The sequence below is a fragment of the Malania oleifera genome, chromosome 10, assembly GCF_029873635.1.
Source record: "Malania oleifera isolate guangnan ecotype guangnan chromosome 10, ASM2987363v1, whole genome shotgun sequence".
NCBI lineage: Eukaryota > Viridiplantae > Streptophyta > Magnoliopsida > Santalales > Ximeniaceae > Malania > Malania oleifera.
Genome location: NC_080426.1, coordinates 16,684,017 through 16,707,091, shown reverse-complemented (window position 1 = coordinate 16,707,091; position 23,075 = coordinate 16,684,017). Strand labels below are relative to the sequence as shown.

Sequence of the window (23,075 nt, the reverse complement as noted above, 5' to 3'; positions counted from 1 at the left end):
ACCACCATTCGTTGACTATTAACATTTTGCATTAGATTGTTAACATTCTGCTTGAAATTGTCGACAAATTGCACCCAATTGTCAATGAGTGCGCCAAATCAAAAAAAGTCATCAACATGAAAGTTGTGAGATTTTTTTTTTTTTTTAAACTTTCCATAGACCTCAAGATCATCATTTTTGGACTTTTTTAGCAAACGTTATGTCCCAAATACCGAAAGGTGTTCAGAAAATTTGAGGGTGTATAACTGAAGTTTTAAACCTAAACAGGATCAAGTTTGTAAAAGATTATAACATTTATATAATTTAAAACTTGTCTTTATGAAATTCCATTTGAATATAAGATATCTTGTTTATGAAAACACATTTGAATGCTCATTTTGATATATATCTTATAAACTATTATGTCCTTTATATAAAAATATACTTGATTTTCTTGAGTTTTTAGGACATAAAACATATTTTGTCAAAACCAGGACCAAGTATGAAGAAGTTCATAAAACCAAGATGTTTGAAAACTTGTCCCTTTTGAAAACAAATTTGAGTTTAGGATTCTTTTGTCAAACTCTTTGATTTAATTTTGAAAACCAAGAGAGTTGAATTTATGACTTTAGTGAGATCCTATAAACTCATGTGTCGTAATATGTATGTGCATTTTGTTCAACTCTTGCTCAGAAATCGTATATGGAACAAAATCACAAGAGTTTCAAAAATATACTATCTCAAACACTCCCTACATATTCTACAATAAATTTCTTTTGGTGTGCTTGAATCATTTTCAAGTGAGTGTCCTTTTGGTCTTTCCTATTCGAACGTCTACTCAATTTAATCTTTGTCTTTGATATAATATTTCATGTACGAGTATCTATACTAAATATGTAAAGATAAGTTCACCTAAAACCACTAATAGATTGTTATCATCAAAACATGATAATTAAGAATATGTACCCAAAAAGTTATATTAAATTTAAATGCTATGTAATATAAAATTCAACTAAAATTAATTTAAATCTGCCTAAATCTAAATTAAACATCCAAAACCCATCCCCCCAAAAACGCAGCATTACTTAATTCATTTACAACTAATTCCTTAACATTATTAAAACAAATATATAAATAAATAAAAGTCAGCACCCTCGAAGTAACACGTGGCAATAAACAGAGTAGTACGTCCTAACGTGTACACAAACCACAGTACTACGTGTTCTTTATACAGCAGAAACGTCTGCATGCAGGCACTTTAACATGCGACCGTTTATTTTACCTTATTACTCTTTAAACAACGCAATCTTAATAGGCCTGCGCAGTTGGTCCCAAACAGGCCGATCACACTCTTAACCTGCGCACGCGGGAGTCGGAGCAGCAGCTGAAGGCGCGCGGGAAATGAAAAAGATGAAGGGAGGAGGTTTAACTTGCACCGTGTTCGTTTCAGTAATCTTACCCTACGCTCTGGCCGCCTTCGCACGTACCGATAACGGCGACCCAGAAGATCCAAAAATCTTCCAAATGACAGACAATCTGATGAGCCAAAGAAAAAATTTCCCGGAAAATGATATTAATCGTGTGGGCGCCGAGAAAAAGTTCCAAGTATTCATGAAGAAGTACGGGAAGGATTACTCGAGCAAAGAGGAGTACGTGCACCGCCTCCGGATTTTTGCCCGGAATTTGGTCAGAGCAGCCGAGCACCAGGCGACGGATCCCACCGCCATCCACGGCGTAACCCCGTTCTCCGATCTCTCCGAGGAAGAGTTTGAGAAGCTGTACACGGGAGTCGCAGGTGATGGGCCTCGCCTGAACAGCGTAGTGGCGGAGACTGCGCCGGCGGTGGAAGTTAGCGGGCTGCCCAAGAGTTTTGACTGGAGAGCGAAAGGCGCTGTAACCGAGGTGAAGATGCAGGTAATTTTTTTTTTTTAAAACTGATGTTTTACCTCTGCTTTTTTAACTTTGCTTAAAAAAATTAACAAGTAGAAATATAAGAAAAAATAAAAAAAAAATAAAAAATACAGAGTCTCTGTTGAAAATAGTTTTTACTTTTTTATTTTAAAAAAAATGTACATTTTTTAATTTTGAACGATTTATTTTTTAAAAATTAGGAAACAATGAAAAGTTGTCATAACAGCAAAAATTTTTTATTTTTAAATTTCTATTTTTCAAAATTATTATAAAAATATCACTTTAATTTTAAATTTTTTATTTGTATAAGAAAGTCAGAAAATATCTTGCTATTACAAATTGGATCATTTTTAATTTTTTAAAAATTTTAAAATTGAAAATAAAGCCACTTGCTGCAATTAAATAAATTCTTTTTTTATCTTTCTAGTAAAAAATTGAAAAATAAAAAATAAAAAAATTTTATTTCGACAATTAACCCGGTCCATAACTATCCGGTTTGGGTAATCGGAGCGATTTCATCCGTCGTTGTGTATGTTTTATATTTATCCAATCATTAAATTTCAAATTTTTAATAAAAAAATCCATAAAATACGTTTACATAATTTTTTTTTAAAAAAAATTAAAAAAAAGGTTCAAATCAGTTAGAAATTTTGTTACTGCTTTTTATTGATTTAATCGGATTTTGACCAATTTTAATGTTTTGTAAAAACTTCAAATTTATTAAATATAAGATAGATTGAATTTTGGCTTGGTTATAAGTTGGGCCTACTGGCTGACTTTGTCCCACTCCAAAATCAAAACCATGCATGATGCATTGATATTCACTGTGTAGCAATATTTAATTGAGTAGAGAGGTTAGTGAATATATATATATATATATATATAGGGGGCGTGTGGATCGTGCTGGGCTTTCAGCACCACGGGAGCAGTAGAAGGAGCCCATTTCGTTGCAACTGGGAAGCTCCTCAATCTCAGTGAGCAGCAACTGGTTGATTGTGATCATACCGTAAGTTATTTGGTTTTATTAATTTTAAGCGCATGTAGCTAGCAAAGATATTGACCTTTAGTAAGGAGATAATTTGTTTTTGTGGGTGGAACTGGAAGCTAGTGCGAGGTGTTGGCAGAGGGGAAAACATGCAACGAAGGGTGCAACGGAGGGCTGATGACAAATTCGTTCAAGTATCTGATGGAGGTGGGAGGGCTGCAGGAGGAGACCTCCTACCCTTACACTGCCACGCCTGGCCCCTGCAACTTCCGACCTCCCAAAATTGCAGTCAGGGTTGCCAATTTCACCAACATCCCTATCGACGAGACCCAAATCGCAGCCAATTTAGTTCGCCATGGCCCCCTCGCAAGTGAGTCTCTGTCGCTATTCAGTTAATTCCATCGAGTGAATTTGTTTATATATGAATTGGATGGATGGATGGATGGATGCAGTCGGGGTGAATGCGGTGTACATGCAGACGTACGTGAGGGGGGTGTCCTGCCCGTTGATATGCGGGGGGAAGAGGTGGATAGACCACGGGGTGCTGCTGGTGGGCTACGGCGCCAAGGGCTTCTCCCTCCTCCGCTTGGGCTACCAGCCCTTCTGGATCATCAAGAACTCATGGGGTTCCCACTGGGGGGAGCGCGGCTACTTTCGCCTCTGCCGCGGCCGTGCCATGTGCGGCATCAACCAGATGGTCTCTACCGTCCTCACCCGCACTACTGCTACTAATTCTACCAACTTACCTCATCCTCCTCCTCCTCATCATCATTAATTATCCGCATGCATATAATTACGTAATGTGTACGTGTGTCCATGCATCTCCCTTTCTAAATTAATCTTATATTATATATATTATACAATGAGCTATGTATGTTCTATATTTATCATGCGTATGGTTACTAAATAATCAGTTTTCTGTTAATGCATATATGGAACTTAATTAATTAAGATTATGTCTGTATGCATGTATACCTATTGACGGTACACCTTCTCATCGTAAGAAATCCAATGTGAGATTGGTGTCTGCAAAAATAACTTTCGTCTGTCTATATATATATATATGTTGGAGATATTATGCAGGGACCTCTTCCCCTAGTGTCTATTTTTTTAATTATATAATTTATTAAAAATGGGTTGAATGTCAGATAAATTTGTCATAGGTCATTTGTCTTCTACCGGGATGAGGGAAAGGCAGATTAGGATTCTTGGGCCCAAGCGGAGGTGCTTTCTTTGGATTTTTTTTTTTTTGGATTACGCACCGGGTATCCACGTGTCCGTTTTACGGTCCACGTGACTAATCATGCGCCCCTTGAAGTTGACCCCACAACTCCAAAGGGAAAGTAAATTAAGGAGTCTAGAGGCGGAAATGAGTCCAGGAGAGTTTGAATAACTGACCTCGTGAAAGGCACTCCTATAACCCGTACTACCACCTGAACCACACCCTGGGGGTGCTTTCTTTGGATTCTTCCTCCACTAGCTAATGGAGTCTACTACACTCTTTCTTAGCTAGTGTAGTAGACTATATTATAGGTCATTCGGAAAGACTCCATATAGTTCTATTTTGGGGCGTAACGTTGTGGCTGTGCTGAGAAAAACAAGTTTTAGAAACATCTTCCATTCATATCTATTTGGGTAACATTAAAAAAATAGATACAAAGACGAGGGAGGATCCTTATATAAATTTTCATATATGTTGCCTTAACTAATTAATCACTAGCGAGTTGGTGAGTTTATGATGAATGTTTAGGAAGTGCCATTAATATTAATATAATTAAGTGTTATCTTTTGGACTAATTAGTCAGAGATAATTAAAAGCTATTAGCTGGTTACTAAATAATAACTTATTTAAAATTTTAAATTTTAAAAATAAGTCTTTATATATATATATATATATATGTGTGTGTGTGTGTGTGTGTGTAATTAATAAATTAAGGTGAATTTGTCGTCTCTTTAATATTTTAAAAATAGGTATATAAGCATATAGAGATATCGGTCCTTGTATAATTTTTCGGTTAAGTATTAGCTTTGAAAGTTAATTAGGCAGCCACGTTACCAAGCTAGCTATAAAGCAAATCACACGCTGCCAGTATAATTAAAATCTACAATTGCAAGCCACTACTGCTGCTACCCGATCTGTTTCTTGATTCGTTCCCCGCATGGTGGGTAAGTAGTTGCTTTTACATTTACGTTTTGTTCTTTGCGCATGGCATGAAATGGAATGTGGCGTTTTCCACTCTCACCACTTCCACGTGCCTTCGTTCTCTCCACTAATTCTATATTGTCGCCCCCGGGAGGGGTGGGGGTGGCGTGTTGGGTGTTGGGGATCCATATGGCTCCATCATTTTATTGTTTTTATTTTGGTTGCCATTCAAAATATGAAATGATTATGCATTTATTTTTTGTCATTAGTTTTATATTTTAATTATTGATTTTAATTGCGACGACAAAAATTCAAAAAAAATTAGGACCCGTTTAATTAGTTTTGGAAAATATATTTCAATTTATAATTTTAAGATTTTTTAAAATTTATAAAAATTATAGATTTTTTAGAAAATTAGTATTAAAAAAGTAGAAAATGAGGGTTTATTTAAATGTGCTAAGTAATTTTTTATTTTTTATTTTTAAAAGTTAGAGTAGTTATAAAAAGGATAATTTATTTTTAAATTTTTTAAATTTCATACAAAATAATATTTAAAATTCTAGATTTTATTCTTGAACTTGGATTTGTGTGAATTTTAAAAAATTTTATGTGTAGTTCACACAAATCAAAGTCCAAGGTGGCAAAATCTGAATCTCGTGCCCACATATGTAAAGTAGGAGTTGAATTTTTTCAAAAAAAAAAAAAAATAATTTTATTTTTTTATATAAATTTTAAAGTTTTAAATTAAGACGATATTTTTGTAATTATTTGAAAATTTTGAAACAAAAATAAATTTATTTTACAAGAAAATAGTGCTAAAATTATATATTATTATTCATCATTTGTTCCATAAATATACTAATTTATTAAAAATTAAAACAAAAAATAAAAATATTTTCCATTTTGTGTTTTCCAATTACTATTAAATTTATGCCTTAGCATGGTGAAGTTAGTTTCAGGACAAACTATCGACAGTTACAAATGAATTTATTGATGGTTTGCTCTCTGCTTGAAATCGTTGCATTAACCGTCGGCGGTTACAAATGAATTTATCGACAATTTGCTCTCTGCCTGAAACTGTCAACGGTTTGCCAGTCTGTTGAGTTAGTTTCTGTTAGTTTCTTGTTAATTAGCAATTATTTTGTTAGTCAGTTATCATTCGTATGTGTGTGTGTATATATATATATGAAGTCTGTTGATGTACATTATATGCAAGAAATAATAAAAGTAGGAGTTTCAATTTTCCTCTCCGAGATTCTGCATTTTTTTCTTCTTTGTTTCTTATAATATACTACTTCTCTTATTTTGACATGGTGTAAGAGCAAGGTTCTTGTTTTTTGATTGAAGATTTTTCCAAACCATATTTTCTTCATCATGGAGAAAGTCTTGGTTCAATCTTGGTTTCTCAGCCCTTAAATGGTGAGAATTACTATACGTGGATCAGATCAATGTTGACAGCTCTTAATGCCAAGAACAAGATGGGTTTGTGGATGGAACGTTTTCTTAGCTTGAAGATCAATCTGATCCATTGTACATTTTATGGTTCCAGTGCAACAACATGGTCCTTTCATGGATCTTGAATTCTCTCACACGAGAAATTGCTATCAGTGTCATCAGCACTTCAATTAGTGAAGAAGTTTAGAGGAATCTAAAAATCAGATTCACACAAGCAGGTAATGACCCCAATTTATTTCAACTCAAGAAACATCTTGCTTCATTAGTTCAAGATCAATCTTCTATTAGTTCTTGTTATACAAAGTTGAAAGTTGTATGAGATGAATTTTCTACTGTGAAACCCATTCCCAACTATTCTTGTAATCTGGGATATTCTTGTGGAGCTTTAAAAACAATAATTGAGCAACATAAAAAAGAATATGTTGTTCAATTTTTTATGGGTCTTAATAATTCTTTTACACATATTCGAGGACAAATTCTACTCATGGATCCAATGTCATCGATTGATAGAGTTTTATCTTTCACTTTACAAGAAGAAAAGCAAAGAAAGGTGGCGAGATCATCTTTGATGACTGAGACCGCTGTTTTATTCCGTAAGAATGTTCCGGGAACAATGGCCAAGAATCATCAGAAGTAACGTCCTAGGCTAGTTTATACTCATTGTGGTCTCACTGGGCATATAGAGATTAACTCCCAAGTATAAGAGTGTAACGACCTACTACTTATTTAGCATTTTTATTTATTTATCTGTAGATCATAATATCATCTATCTGAAATACTACTAATAATATCCCAGGCCCAAAGGAGCACTGAGGAAAACTCTGTACGTAATACAAAACTAGGCAGCAGTAAACAAAGACTAGGAACTGCTATATACAATACAATACTAGAAAACTGTAGAACTTTAAAATAGATTTACAATACAAAATACCCAGTGACGTCACTATAATCTGAAAACTATCCCAAAACACTGTTATCTCAAAAATACCTACCCTTCCCACAAGGGCAGCTCAAGTCAACCTCTACCCGCGAGCCTGATCTGCTCGCCTAACTGGATCTCCTGAAAAATGATAAGTCACTGGGATGAGACAACGCCCAGTAAGTGGAAATATGCTATTACTAGTGTGTGGTGGTTAAGTTACATATTTAAAATACTGAAATAATACTGAAATCTGAGAAAACTGATAAACTGCACAGAATATATCTATCTATCATGTAATATTTAAAATATGACTGTGTATCTGAGTTTGCTATTTGAAAGTATTGCTAGTATAATAATATAAATTACTACTGTGTGATATATCTGTACATAGGAACTTCTGTTATACCCTAGGATCTGTATATCATGATATAACCCCTTATGATAGGGTTGTGCGGCCCGTAGGCTGGACTTACGCTAGTTGGCCTACCAGGTAAGTCAATCTATATCCGTACATCCGCCAATCTAGCCCATTGCAATCTCTCTAGGCAATCTCCCAAACTCTAACATTGTCTAACCAGCCACCTCAATCCAACTCGCTGGGGAGACTGCAATCTCTCCTGGCTCAGTTAGACAGAATCCACATACTATCTATGTAAGAACCCGAACCATGATATAAAGGTTAATTGTAATGACCCGAAGAATAATAGCAATTTAATATTAAATAGGAAGAGAAAAATAGATACAAAAACAGAAGGAGGTCGTAGACTTCGTTGACGACATTGCATTTTGGGGAATAAAATAATTTCAAGGAAACAACCAAGCTTCGTTGACGAATACAAGGTTTCGTTAACGAAGGTCTGAAGAATTTCGTCGACGAATACAGGGCTTCATCGACAAGAAAATATCGAGAGACGGTTCGGGCTGCTCTGAATTTCGTTGACTAATACAGGGTTTCGTCGACGAATCTGGCCCTATAAATAGATAAAAATCGGATTTCTATTCATTTTTCGCACCGCTCTCTCTCTCCTCTCTCTCTCTCCTACGGATCCTCTCACTTCTCTCTTCGTTTCTGGCCCAGCCAGACGGCGGATTGACAATCCGAAGCCACCACAACGTTCTTGGCGAAGTTCTCTTCAAGTTTGCTAAGACGGATTGTTGGTGGAATTCAGATTGATTTCATCTCAAATTTAGGGTAAGACCTTTTAACCTATTTTTGGCCTTATGGTAGTTATAAGAAATGTTGTATGCAATAAAATATTGATACTTAGTTCTGGCAAATATTATTTTCAAGGTGTTTTGTAGAAGGCCCTGCGGGTGTTAGGCTAGTATTCTATAGGGGCTTTCCAGTAGTCAGGTAAGAAAAATATGCTATGCTAGGTATTTTTTAAAATGTTATACAGTTTATTTAATTAAGAAAATTATGAATTAAAGTATCGTGTGGCTTGTGAATATGAATATAGTACAAAAATATGTTTTACGATATTTCAGTATTCTGATTTTACGATATTTCAGTACCATGATTTTATGAATCTTAGTACCATGATTATACGAATATCAGTATTATGATCATGCAGTTTCAGTATTATGATTATGCAGTTATAGTGTTATGATTATACAGTTCTCAAATTTATAGTACAGTTTATGCAACATCATGGTTATTACGATTATTTTAAAATTATGGTAAATCAGATAATTGTATATAGAAATATATTATATAGTATCAGACCCTGTTGGACTTGCAGCTACAGAGCACGATACCGTTGCTACAGATACTATGTTACTTTATGAGTGCAACCACCTATTTAGATAATACGTGGTAAGGTCTTTCACCTAGGCCCTTGAAGAGATTAGGCTCCCCATCCAGATATGGGTTGAGGTGGGCAGATCGGCCTATGGAGTATAGTGATTTATTCTTGGTTGGCCAGGTAGGGTAAATCCAGCCTACGGGCCGCACAACCCTGTCATGAGGGGGTAAGTCATGACACACAGATAGCCACAGGGAACATTTTCAGTTATTATTATGTATGTATAGATTTGTAGAAACAAGGAACATACTTACTTATACTAGAAGTATTTTGAATAATAAACTCCAATACTGTCATGTTAAGCAATATGGACAGGGGTGGTGAATTTTATTACTTATACCGTACTTATATATATTCAGTTATACATGTTTACCTGAAAACAGATTCCATGATATATAGTAGCTCATTTGCCACACACTAGTAATAGCATATTTTTTCATACTGAGCGTTGGCTCATCCCAGTGTTGAATTATTTTTCAGGTAATCCAGGTAGGTGAGCAGATCAAGCTTCCAGGTAGAGGAGCTTCAATGGTGCCCTGTCAGAGAATGAGTACATTTTTGGGAATGATTTTGTATACCCTAGCTAGTTGAGGGTGCATTGGGAACAGAGATATGTGTGTATTTTTGGGAAACATGTAGCACTCTGGTATTGTGTGGTATGGTGTTATATATATTTACATATGGATATGTTTATTCAGTTTCTGCTTCTTACTGCTTAGGTATATGATTAGGTTTTCCCTGGTATGGTATCAGAGCATGTAGAATGTTATAGTATAAAAATAAATAAATAAAAAACCAGTTTATTAAGCAGGTCGTTACATTAATTCCTTTAAAGAGAGGTGAAAATGGAATTTGCACATAATTCGTCAACGAGGCCATAATTTGTTGACGAAGGCTGAAGGCTTCTCGTCGACAAAATTCAGAAGCTCGTCGACGAGTGAATGCCGAGGGGTTCAGGAAAAATTTGAAATATCTGGCTCGTTGACAAGGCTGCCGATTCGTCGACGAGGCTAGTGAAGAATTCGTCAACGAATCCCCTAGGGTCAAAGGTGCTATAAATGAGATTTTGGGTTTCTTTGGGACTAAGTTTCCCTAAACTCTCTCTCTCTCTCTCTCTCTCTCTCTCTCTCTCTCTCTCTCTCTCTCCCTATACACTCTCTCTCTAGTTTTCTTTGCCGATCATTGCTCGGTTTGTAAATCCAAAGTTATTGTGAGGATCAGTGAGGGATTCTCTAATTTTCTAGCGGATCAGAATCTCGTTACGAGCGATTTTGGGTTTCAGGCTAAAATCGAGGTAAGGCTTGGTTTTCATTTTTGATTCATAATATGTGTAGTAGTACTGATTGTAAGTATGTATTGTACTGTGATTTGTAGGTTTTGGAGTCACGATTCGTAGTTTTGAGGACCGTAGAGTTCGTAGTTGGAATTCGGGTTAAGGTAAGGAGATTCAGTTTATATCAGTTCATTTTCAAAATTAGGATCCGTAAGCTTGTAGGCAACGATCGTATGTATGTTTTGGCTACTTATTTGGGGAAATCTATTCGGTAAAAATACAGGATTTTTGGGTTACAGTTTTTGGGAAAATTGGGGATTTCGGGTATCATTTCTACTTGGTTTGGAAAATTGTTAGTTGTGTTAAAACTGTATTGTTGAGGTGACCGTAATCCATATTTGCATAAACTGTATACTTGAATATGTAAACGATATGATTTGCCGCAAACCAAATAAGTGTGGTATGTATGGATGTATGTATTTGTTTCAGATATTTGTAAAACAGTTATGTGGCGGCTAATTACCATACACTGAAATGTATAGGAACGTGAGTTCCAAAATGATTCCAGGGATTTGTAAAATAGCCATGTATCAGTTAACTACCATGGGTGAGAGTGGTCGGCTCTATATCCGGGGTGTGAAATATCACCAGTATGTTTCGGCTGGTCACCGAAGGGTGTATTCTACACCGTATGTAGCAATGTAATCATTGTGGGCGTAGGTCGTCGCAGCATAGTTGTGTATGTGGAAATGTAATTGTTGTGAGACTAAGTGACCTTGTGTAGTTGTGTATGGAGCAATGTAATCATTGTGGGCCTGAGTCGTCGCTTCATAGTTGCGTGTGTAGCAATGTAATCGTTTTGACACTAGGTGACCTTGTGTAGTTGCTTATGGAGCAATGTAATCACTGTGGACCTAAGTCGTCGCATTGTATTTGCATATGTAGCAATGTAATCGATGTGAGACTAGGTGACCTTGTGTAGTTACATATGGAGCAATGTAATCACTGTGGGCCTGAGTCGTCACATTGTAGTTGTGTATGTAGCAATGTAATCGATGTGAGACTAGGTGACCTTGTGTAGTTGCGTATGGAACGATGTAATCACTATTGGGCCTCGGGCGTCGCAGCATAGTTGCATATGTAGCAATGTAATCGCTGTGAGACGAGGTGACCTTGTGTAGTTGCGAACTAGTGTGATGACACTGACCGTATGTTTTGGGTATCGTATGTATTGGAATGGTTTTTGTGAAAATACTAGAACTGTATGTGTCACGACTGGCTCATTTTTCCACATTTTTTTTAATGATAATATCAATAGCACATTTCCCATATTCCAGTTCAGCAGGTTACAATCCACCTGGACCTGTGGGTACCAGGGATATATCAGAACATACAGCAGAAGCCCTAGTAGCAGAAAACATACAATAATGTACATCTCAATACCATATATTACAATATACCAGAGTTGCTATAGTCCACAGTATTTCCATATATACATCCCAAAATAAATTTAGAGACATTTCCCACAAAATCTAACTATCCCTATAAAAAGAAACTTACCCTTCAAAAAGGGCAGATATCCAACACTAGGTCAGCGGGGCTTTTTCCGCTCTTCTATCAGGGACTCCTGAAAAGTTTATAAGATTAAGGGGTGAGACACCTCTCAATAAGGGAAATAAACTAATACCAGTGTGTGGCAACATGAGTATTTTGTGTTATACGTATATCATATATAACATATTCAGTACTGTTTATCAAATCTGGGAAAACATATGTGTAGACAGCCTATTTTTGCCCTAATAAGATAGAACAAGGGGTCTATTCTTATTTTCATTATTATTATTATTACCTTATTTTATTTATTTATTATTATTATTATTATTATTATTATTATTATTATTTTATTATCACTATTATTTTTAGTATTTATTATTTTTATTATAATTATTTGTATTATTTATTATTATTACTAGTAGTATTATTAGTATTACTTTACTACTATTATTTTGGATATATTTATTATTATTATTATTATTATTATTATTATTTTCATATATTATTATTACTTTATTATTATTTCTATTATTTTACTATTATTATCATTATTATTATTTATCATTGCTTTTAATATTTATATTATTACTTTATTTACTAATTATTATTATTATTATTATTATTATCATTATTACTATATCTATTATTACCATAAAAGTATAAAAAGAATAAAAATGAAAAAGGAAAAGAGAAAGAAGGATTTTTAGGGTTGAAAATTTTATAAAAGGGGGGCGCAGCACAGCACAAAGGGGCGGAGCCAAACGAAACAGAGAAAAAAAAAAGCCTAATCTTGGTCCCTCTTGCTGCGCAACCTTCCCTCTGTTCCCTGCCAGCCCAAGTCCTCCGCCCAACTCCTTCTCTTCCTTCGTCTCTCGTTCCCCTCTATTCCTACACAATCTTCCCCTGCTCCCTCTGCACGGCCGCTGCAACACCAGATAGCGGCCACGACCTCCTCCATACCACTCTTCACAGCAGGCTAGCCCCATCCACGCCACACCAGAACACCCGCAGTCAACCTACGCAGTGGCAGCAGCAGCCCCGTCGCCGTCACCCCCTGATCCACGCCACCGCCGTCGCCAGCAGCCACCGGGAGGACCCTCCAAGCAATCAGCCGGGAAATCTCCACACCAACTCCCTGAGATAGCCGAAGCACAACAAAGATCCAGTCTACAGCCACGCACCAGCTACGACTCCGGCCACCCATCACGACCGCTTGCAGCAGCAGCAGTGCCGCCCGCCGCTCCCTGTAGATCCAGTCGCACCAGCTCCCCTGTGGCACGCCATCGTCGCCTTTCCTCTGCTCCTGCCTGCAGCCACCACCGAGCCAAGCCATCATCTCCGGCAACTCTTTGGTAAGTCCCCTGCCCCTCTGCAAATACACAGAACACACACACACACAATATACTTATGCTTATATATATGTATATACCATATTAGTATTATTAGTTGTATATTATTGTTAATAATAATATTATTTATATATTATTGGTTATAGTATCATTGTCATGTGAATATCATTATTAATAATGTTGTTATATTATTTGTATATTACCATCAATAATATTATTATATGGTTTGTATATTATTTCTAATATTGTCATCATATTATAGGTGTATTGTTATTATTAGTACTATATGATTTATATATTATTATTAGCCATATTATTATGTAGTTGGCTCATTATCATTAGCATTATTATTATATTAATTATATTAGTATTAGTATTATATTTGTTTATATAGCATTATTGGTAAGATTATTATATAATTAGCATGTTACTATTATTGTTATCATAATATTGGTATATTGTTGTTATTATCAAATATGTAGTGCTCACGTGATATGTTTAAAATGCAAGTTTGGTTTGATTGCGTTTGAATATGTAAGGTTCATGTAATGGGGTTAATGTTTAGGATTTTAGTTGCATTTATTAAGGTCATATTCATTATTGTGTGTATGTAGGATTTTTGGCTATTATTGTACCCATTTTATGTTTAATATTTGTATATTTAGGGTGTATATTAATTTTGGCGACCATGCTGCATTGGTATATATTATTTTCAGCAATAACTTGTTTCCATAATTTCATTATTTCTTTACCTTTGCATTGGTTTCCATGTTTTAATTCTAAATTTGGTTTATTTCTTTTATTAATTATTTCCATACGGGTGTAAAGGTATTTATTGGATATTAGGGGTGTGTACCATTAGGAAGATTATTATTATTTCCTTTTATTTATAGTGTATTATTATTATTATTATTATTATTATCATGTGTGAAATTATTACGTTACCATTATAATATTCAGAATATGTATTTATTGTTAATGTGTGGATATTGTTACTATTAATATTATTTATTATTATCATTATGGGATTACTACTACTATTATTATTATTATTATTATTATTATTATTATTATTATTATTATTATTATTATTATTTTTACTATTGTTATTTATTATCATTATTATTGTTATTATTATGTTCATTATCATTATGATTATTATTATTATTATTATTATTATTATTATTATTATATTTTTGTTATTAAATATTTTTGATTTTTTATCCCTATGATTTCAATGCTAGGGTATGAGCTTTCGGGCTTTACGTACCTTTAGTTCTGAGGGAATATGTAAATATCTATATTTTACATATATTTTTATATTATTTATTTATTCATTTATTTATTCATTCACTTTGCATGTATATCAGTAAATTCACTATAGGAGTAATTTGAAAGACTTATTAGATTAACTTAGGGATAATTCTGAATTAATTAGGTACCGTTCGTAAGAACAGGCGCGTAGGGGGTGCTCGTACCTTTCCCTCGCGTAACCGAACTCCCGACCCCAGCTCTGGTAACGTAGACCTATTCTACCCCTGACGGGGTAGTAATCATGTGTTCTAACCACACTAAAAGGTTAGTGGCGACTCAGACTTTCCTTATTTTTCCTTGAAAATTAAAATTAATTTTTATTTCGCCACCCCAGGGCACATGCGTGTCGGGACATCGTGACGATATGTATATCAAAACATGGCAGAATATCCTGCATTTCATAAGCATATCTCATCTCATATCATAATAATAATAACATAAAAACAATCCTGGTAGCTTAGCTGACTGTTGTCATGTATTACCCCCACATGACCGGGTTGTGTGGCCCGAACGCGGGACCTGACAATGGTTGGCCGACCACTGTCAAGTCAAACAGTAGTTTGTAGGTCCGATGGGTCTGCCAGACCTAGTCCGTACACCAGGGGCAATCACAGCACACTTCTTTAATAACCACATCGACCATCCAATCTCACAGCACTCCGTACAGCGGCGTTAACACAAATATCATGATCATGAAGACCATGGACACATAGCAACGGTACCGTACAAGTGCTAGCGTAGACCAAGCCAACCAGGTTCTGATATCATATAGTATATACTAAAATTGTGATACATAGATATTTCATATCATTTATTCTCATATCAATCATATCATTTTGCGTATATACGTGTATCATGAAAATCATCGGCCCATATGCTGGTATTACACATTTTATCATAGCTCGGCCCGTACGCCGGCAAAACATAGCACAGCCTGTACGCTGGCAAATCACAGTCACATAACACGGCCCGTACGCCGGCAAACACAGCACAACCCGTACGCTGGCAAATCACAGTCACATAGCACAGCCCGTACGCCAGCAGACATATAAAAACCTTGGCCCGTACGCCGATTTTCCATCATAAAAATACGTATCATTCACATTTCCAAAAAACAGTATTTCCAACGTTTTATACTCATGCCACACTAAACATATTTTCCACGTATTCAACATAACATTATTTAAACAGTATTTTCCCAAATATAACTCATATATATATATATATATATATATATATATATAAACATATTTACTTTCCAGAATCAAATACTATATATATACATACATTTTCTAAAAAAGAACTAGCTTAACTTATCCCCTTACCTGGCTACCGAGAAAGCCCCCAAAATAATCTAGTCCAACTCCCGTAGAATTTCCTGACCAATACCCAGAAAGTGAAAACCCCCAGTATTAAACTTCAGTATTTTTATGCGCACAACATTTCTTATAACTACCGTTAAGTCAAATTCGGCTTAAAAAGCCTTACCTTAACTTAGGGATGATTTCCAACGTTCCCAATTCAACACCCCAGGAAATGGAAACTCCCAGTATTAAAGTTTAGTATTTCTAAGCGTATAACACTTTTCTCAACTGTCACAAATCCAAATATTGAGTAAAAAGTCTTACCCTGGATTTGGGATGATTTCCACCTAACTTCCACCAATGATCCGCTCCAGTAGATTTGGAGAGAACTTCCCCATGAGCGTTGTGGTGACTTCGGATTGTCGATCCGGTGAAGATCCGGCCCGAAATTGACCAAAGAAAGAGGGAGAACCGAAGAGGAGAGAGAGAGAGAGAGAGAGAGAGAGAGAGAGAGAGAGAGAGAGAGAGAGTTAGCTTCTTAGAGAAGCTTAAAAATCTGGATTTCCATATTTAAAAAACAGGGGATTTCATCGACGAGCCACGTCATTCGTTGACGAATCCTTCATTAATTTCTTCGACGAAATTCAGTCCTCGTCGATGAAATTCAGTCGGCTCAAAACGCCTCTCGGTATTTCTTCGTCGATGAAATTCAGTCTTTGTCGACGAATACAGGGGATTCGTCGACGAAGCCGACTGCTTCCTTCTGTTTTCGGTTTCTATTTCCCATCCTCTATATCATTTAAATGCCATTTTAAATTCGGGTTGTTACAGTACGTAACTGTATGAAACTTTCTGTAAATGTTTCGAACTGTATCGTATTTTATAGTGTTATGAAGTATGTAAAATAACACTGGTATGCCACACACTAATATAACCTCTTTTCTCCCTTACTGAGAGGTGTCTCATCCCGAATATATATATGTTTTTCAGGTCATTTGGGTAGCCGAAACTAACATCCTAGCATCCGGAAGCAAGGGGTGTCGTTTAGCTACTGCTAGTACTTGTTAGGTACGAGTTTTGGTATCCAGGTTGTCGGGATGGTTTTTGTTGACACCTGGGGTATGCTTGTTATTATGGGAATGTATATTCTAACTTGTATAGACTCTGGTATGATAGTGTTTATGTATAAAAGATCGTATTTCGCTGCGTATTTTGGATGAGTATGAATGGTTGTGTGTATTTAGGTGGGCATCCGTTCACCCCACGGGGTCGGACCCTCTATTTGTATTGTATCACGTATGTTTTAAATTGATACAGAAACATGTTAGGTTACTAAATTCACACCTGGGACCCACCTGCGGGTTTGGGTAGGGGTGAGCATAATTCGGGGAAACCCGAATTAACCGACCAATTTCGGTCAGTTCGGTTCGGTCAAGAAACAAGGTCGGTTCGGTTCGGTTACGATTTTACCAATTTTAGGTTAATCGGTTATCCGTTCGGTTAATATGAATTTTAATTCGGTTAACCGAATTAACCGAATTAATAATTAGTGATTCTAGTGAATAAATGAAGAAGGCTACTGCAAGTGAGCTAACTCCTTTAATCAAACCCATGAAGGTCTCTCCAACCAATCCAAGTATGAATTGGGACTGAGAAGCACGAAATAGGACGTCAACTTTACTGGAGGAACAAGCCCTACATTCACTGGATCCGCAAGCAATCCAATTAGGAACATCAAAACCTAGGGCTATGTCCAGCAAAGTAACATTGTTTCCAAATCACACCAAGACGATCCCAACATATAGAGTTGATTTTCATGTTTTTAATAATTAATAATTAGTGATTAAGCTGGAACTGGTAAAAAAATTTATAATTTTATTATGTTTGTAATAATTAATTTCAAATTATTTCGGTTAAATTCGGTTAACCGAATTACCCGAAAAGGTAATTCGGTCGGGTTTGGTTCGGTGAGCTTCCTTTGTTCGGTCGGTTCGGTTATCAGAAATCATTAACCAAAAATTTCGGTTAATTCGGTTAATTAACCGAATTTGGCCGAACCGACCATTTGCTCACCCCTATGTTTGGGGCGTGACAATCTAAGTTATGTGGTTGCACTCTATTCTGTACTAGCAGCAGTACCGTGCTTTACTGTAAATATATTTGTCTATAATTTCCACAGGGATCTGATATCGTGTAATACTGTTTACATATATAAATATATAATCATCTTACTGTTTTTAACATGATTTCAAAAACAACCATAATACTATATTTCTGAGCTATTTTATCTAAGATATCTGACTGAAATATATATATATATATATATATATTATCTATCTGTGTTATCTGTGCTGTCTGTCTGTACTATCTATAATATTTGTATAAAATATCTGCATATAGTATCTGTATACTCTGTATATAATATATGTATGCTCTGTATATAATATTTGTATGCTCTGTATATAATATTTGTGTGCTCTGTATATAATATCTGTATATTCGGTATATCTGCTATAGCATTTTGATGCTATCACTGTATAATCTGTTTGAATAAACTTTTTGAGTGTTATGGTTTAGAAATCATGTTTTTCTGAGAAATATTGTAAGTCTTATTCATTTCTAATATTCTGAAATATCTGAATATCTGAATATCTGTATATCTGTAATACTGTAAAATCTATATATATATATTGTACTATAATAAACTCATGCCACACATTTGAATAAACGCAGTCTCATGCTCAATTTCTATAATTCTGCTATAAAAATAATATTCATAATTCTCTGAAAAATAATCTGATATACATGCTTATAAATACACTTTCATAATCTTCTGTATATATATTAAAAATCGCTAGCATAACATATTTCCGTTACCTTAACTCTAAAAAGCCCCTATAAAATTCTGGCTCTATACCCGTAGGGTTCCTAACTCAACATCCTGAAAATAATATCCCCCAAAACAAAATATTAGTATTTTCTTACCTACAACATTTCTTACAACTACAAGGAAGACATAATCTGTAGTGACCCGAAGAATAATAGTATTTAAATAATAACGAGAGAGAGAAATGGAAATAGTAACAGAAGAAGTCAGCGTTTGTCGACGACATTGCATTTTAGATGGAATAACCCGAAAGATTTTCCACAGGGCCTCGTCGACGAACACAGGGAGTTCATCGACGAGTGCATAAGGGGACCTCGTCGACGAAGTTACTACTCGTCGACGAGAAAATATGGAGAGAAGAATTTGGGCTACTCTGAATTTCGTCGATGAAGGGTAAGGTTCGTCGACGAAATTACTGAAGGACTCGTCCACGAGATGACGACAAATCCCGCAGTATAAATAGCCCTAAACTGATTTTAATCTCAGAAATTCGGCCGCAAACCCTCTCCTCTCTCTCTCTCTCTCCCTCCTACTGCCTTTTCCCTTTCTCTCTTCAATTCTGGCCCTGTCAATCGCCGGACTGACGATCTGAGGCCACCACGATGCTCCTGGCGGAGTTCTCTGCAAGTCTGCCAAAGCGGATCGTCGGTGGGACGAAGTTGGAATTCATCCCAAATCCAGGGTAAGGTCTTTTATTTAGAATTTGAGTTTCCAGCAGTTGTAAGAAATGTAATAGACGTAGAAATAGTAAAGTTTTGTTCTGGGATTTATGATTTTCAGGGTGTTGAGTGGAGAACCCTGCGGGTGTTGGACCCGTTATAGTAGGGGATTTTTAGCAGGAAACAGGTAAGGGAAATATGCTATGCTACGTTATTTGAGTATGATTTCAGTATAAAATTATAAATGTTCCACTAGAGTATTATTCACAGCAAAGACTTATACAGTTTATCAAGTATGATTAATATGTTTTAAATTATTGTGTGGCTTGAGAATATATATATATATATATATATATATATATATATATATATAGTATAGAAATATGTTTTACAGTATTTTTCTGAGTTATGTTTTTCAAAATATACAAACAGTGAATATATTTTATAGCAATTACGGAAATACCATGATTATATAGTTTTATAGTACCATGACATACAGATTTACAGTTAATTACAGAAACACAGTTGATATAGATACAATTTTCTACAACGTCATGGTTTATACAGTTATTACAGAATCATGGTAAAACAGATAGTTGTATATAGAGATATATTATATAGCATCAGACCCTGTTGGATCATATAGTTTACAGAGCACGATACCGTAGCTACATACAGTATATAGAGTGTAACCACCTATTTAGATAATATGTGGTATAAAAGTCGATCGTATAGAGCCCACAAGTGGATAGACTCTCCATCAGATATAGGTTGAGGAGGGCTGATCAGACTATGGAGTATAGTGATTTATTCCTGGTTGGCCAGTCAGGGTAAATCTCGTCTATGGGTCGCACAACCCTGTCATGAGGGGTTAAATCATAACACACAGTTATCCACAGGGAAGTTTACAGTTATTACTATGTTTATACAGGTTTACAGAAACAGAATATATATATATTAGCAGTTTTTTGAGTAGAAACCTAAAGTACAGAAATGTTAAGCAACAGATAAAAGATGAAGATTATACTACTGGTATTGTACTTTACAGATTCAGTGATACATGACTATATAGCAATATTGTAACTCATTTGCCACACACTAGTAATAGCATATTTCGTCTTACTGAGGGTTGGCTCATCCCAATTACTTTAACATTTTTCAGGTGATCCAGGTAGGCGAGTAGATTAGGCTCGCAGATAGAGGGGCCTCAGTATTGCCCTTACAGTAGTGTGAGTATTTTTGGGAGTATTTTGGTATAGCCCTAGCCAGTTGAGGGTATTCTGGAAAACAGACATATATGTATATTTTGGGAAACACTATAGCACTCTGGTATTGTATATAACTACGTATGGTTATGTTTATTTGATTTCTGCTTCTTGCTTATTAGGTTGATGATTGAGTTTAATCCAGTATGGTATCAGAGCATGTTAAATGTCATAGTATATATATAAAAAAAATCTCAGTTAAATAGTTGGTCGTTACATAATTTGAATAAAATGCCTTACCTTGGATTTGGGATGAATTCCAAACCAACTTTTCCCATGATCAGCTCCGGAAGACTTGTAGAGAACTTCGCCAGAAGCATCATGGTGACCTTAGATCTTTAATTCGGCGAGAAATGGGGCCAAGATCGAAGAGAGAAGGGGAGGGGGTCGTAGGAGAGAGAGAGAGAGAGAGAGAGAGAGAGAGAGAGAGAGAGAGAGAGAGAGAGAGAGAGAGAGAGAAGGGTTTTGCGTTGAAGATTTGATTAAAAATATGAGTTTTAGCTATTTATAGGGCGAGATTCGTCGACGAGACACATCACCTCGTCGACGAGTCTTATAGAAAGTTCGTCAACGAACCTGCACCCTTGTTAACGAGTTTCAGTCTGCTTTAAACCCTCTCTCAGTATCTTTTCGTCGACGAAACCCCTGCGTTCGTTGACGAGTCCTATAGAATTTCTTGGGTCATTACAAAGAGTGTCAGCAAGTAGTAATTAAGGGAAGTCCCTAAGTCATCTCCACAAGGAACGGTGTATGTTTATTCCAATTTTTACTATTACCCAAAATAAAGGAAATAAAAATCTATAACTAGCTAACATGTTATGCACAATGGAATGAGGTTTTCAGACATGATCTGCAGATGGTTCTTTTCTTGCTTTTGTGTGAGATGGTAAGTAATCTAATCAATGGACTAATTGAAATTAAATACTCAGCATGCTTAAATAATCCAATTAAGACATAAAACCTAGTTATGTAACAAGTTCAAAAATTCAAGCGCCGATGTTCGTGTCACCAACACTATTTTTGTCATAAATTATAAGAAATTGAGGACGTGTGTTGAATGAATAGTGATTATCTTTGCTTCGAGGAGCTATACCATATCCAACAACATCATCTAGTCCACTATTTTTAACAATAAATGGCCAAATATGGTGTTCATACTCTAACGGACATTCTATCAAACACCTTGCGTGCGACCTTGTTCCTTAACCAAATCCTAGTCTCCTTGTGTTTTAAAACATCCCATAAAATACAAATTAAACTTAAACAATTATGTCAAACTAACGCAACCAATATAATTCATTCAATGACTCATTCAAACAATCAAATAAACAATAACGAAATTAAACGAACAAAATAACCAAACCTTAAACATTCAAATAATGAACCAAAAATGAGAACTCCATTAATCTAATAAAAATCATTCAACAATAAAATAAACTTGACCCAATAATAACATAAATAAAACAAACTCTATCCAATAATAAATTCAAACAAGATATTGAAATAACATTAAAGTAAAGAAATAAATAAACAAAGGAGAGGAGAGAGAGAGAGAGTGGCTGAAGTCAGCTATAGCCTGCGCACACAACAACTTTTAAGCTGCTGTTTGGTTCCTTCTTGTCCATGGCCAAAGCCCCCGAGTTTTTTCTCATTTTATTATTAAAATAAAATAAAATATTAAATAATACTCTAATTGGGAAAAAATGTCCTAAACTGATGCTCACGTAATCTCGCAGCTTGGTGCTAGGAGATTTAAAGTTCCAGAAAGCGGGAAGGTGACGCGTGGCAGAGCAAATCTCGCAGGACCAAGCTACAAGATTTGCTTCTTATCCAATTAAATCTCGCATGTTCTTCCTGCGAGATTTACCAGCTATATATATATATAATTAAAAATATTTTATAACCAATTAAAAAAACAAAATATTTTAATTCAACGTTAATAACACAAAAAGTGTTTTAATTTATAATTGTAAAAAAATTATAAAATATTTTCCAAGGAAGGCTTTTGAATGTACTCAATTTTTTCGACAATTGAATTAGTAATTATTTGAAAAATAATTCAAAAAAATAAGTATTCTTTAAAAATAAATATACTAAAAATACTTATAATAGATAAAATTATTTTTAGATAAATATTTTTATAGATAACTATTTTTTGTAAAAAGTTATTTTCGTTGGAGTATAAATTATTTAAATCTCAAGGAGTTAAGTTTTTTAAAAATTCCTATTTAATTTATAAAATTTGAATTTTAGAAATATTTATTCATAAT

At 35.1% G+C, this 23,075-nt stretch overlaps 1 protein-coding gene across 2 annotated transcripts; it reads left to right on the top strand.

The window, feature by feature from the left end:
- Positions 1-1,227: 1,227 nt before the first annotated feature.
- Positions 1,228-3,910, top strand: LOC131165432 (probable cysteine protease RD19D). Of its 2 annotated transcripts, none has more exons than XM_058123253.1 (4): positions 1,228-1,893; positions 2,777-2,896; positions 2,999-3,245; positions 3,328-3,910. In XM_058123253.1, exons 1-4 carry the CDS (start codon positions 1,381-1,383, stop codon positions 3,648-3,650), a joined length of 1,203 nt encoding a protein of 400 aa, XP_057979236.1. In that variant the 5' UTR covers positions 1,228-1,380; the 3' UTR covers positions 3,651-3,910. The 2 variants fall into 2 exon arrangements, with proteins under 2 accessions (XP_057979236.1, XP_057979238.1); XM_058123255.1 differs by having other exon boundaries at positions 1,235-1,893; positions 2,995-3,245.
- The last annotated feature ends 19,165 nt before the right edge of the window (positions 3,911-23,075 follow it).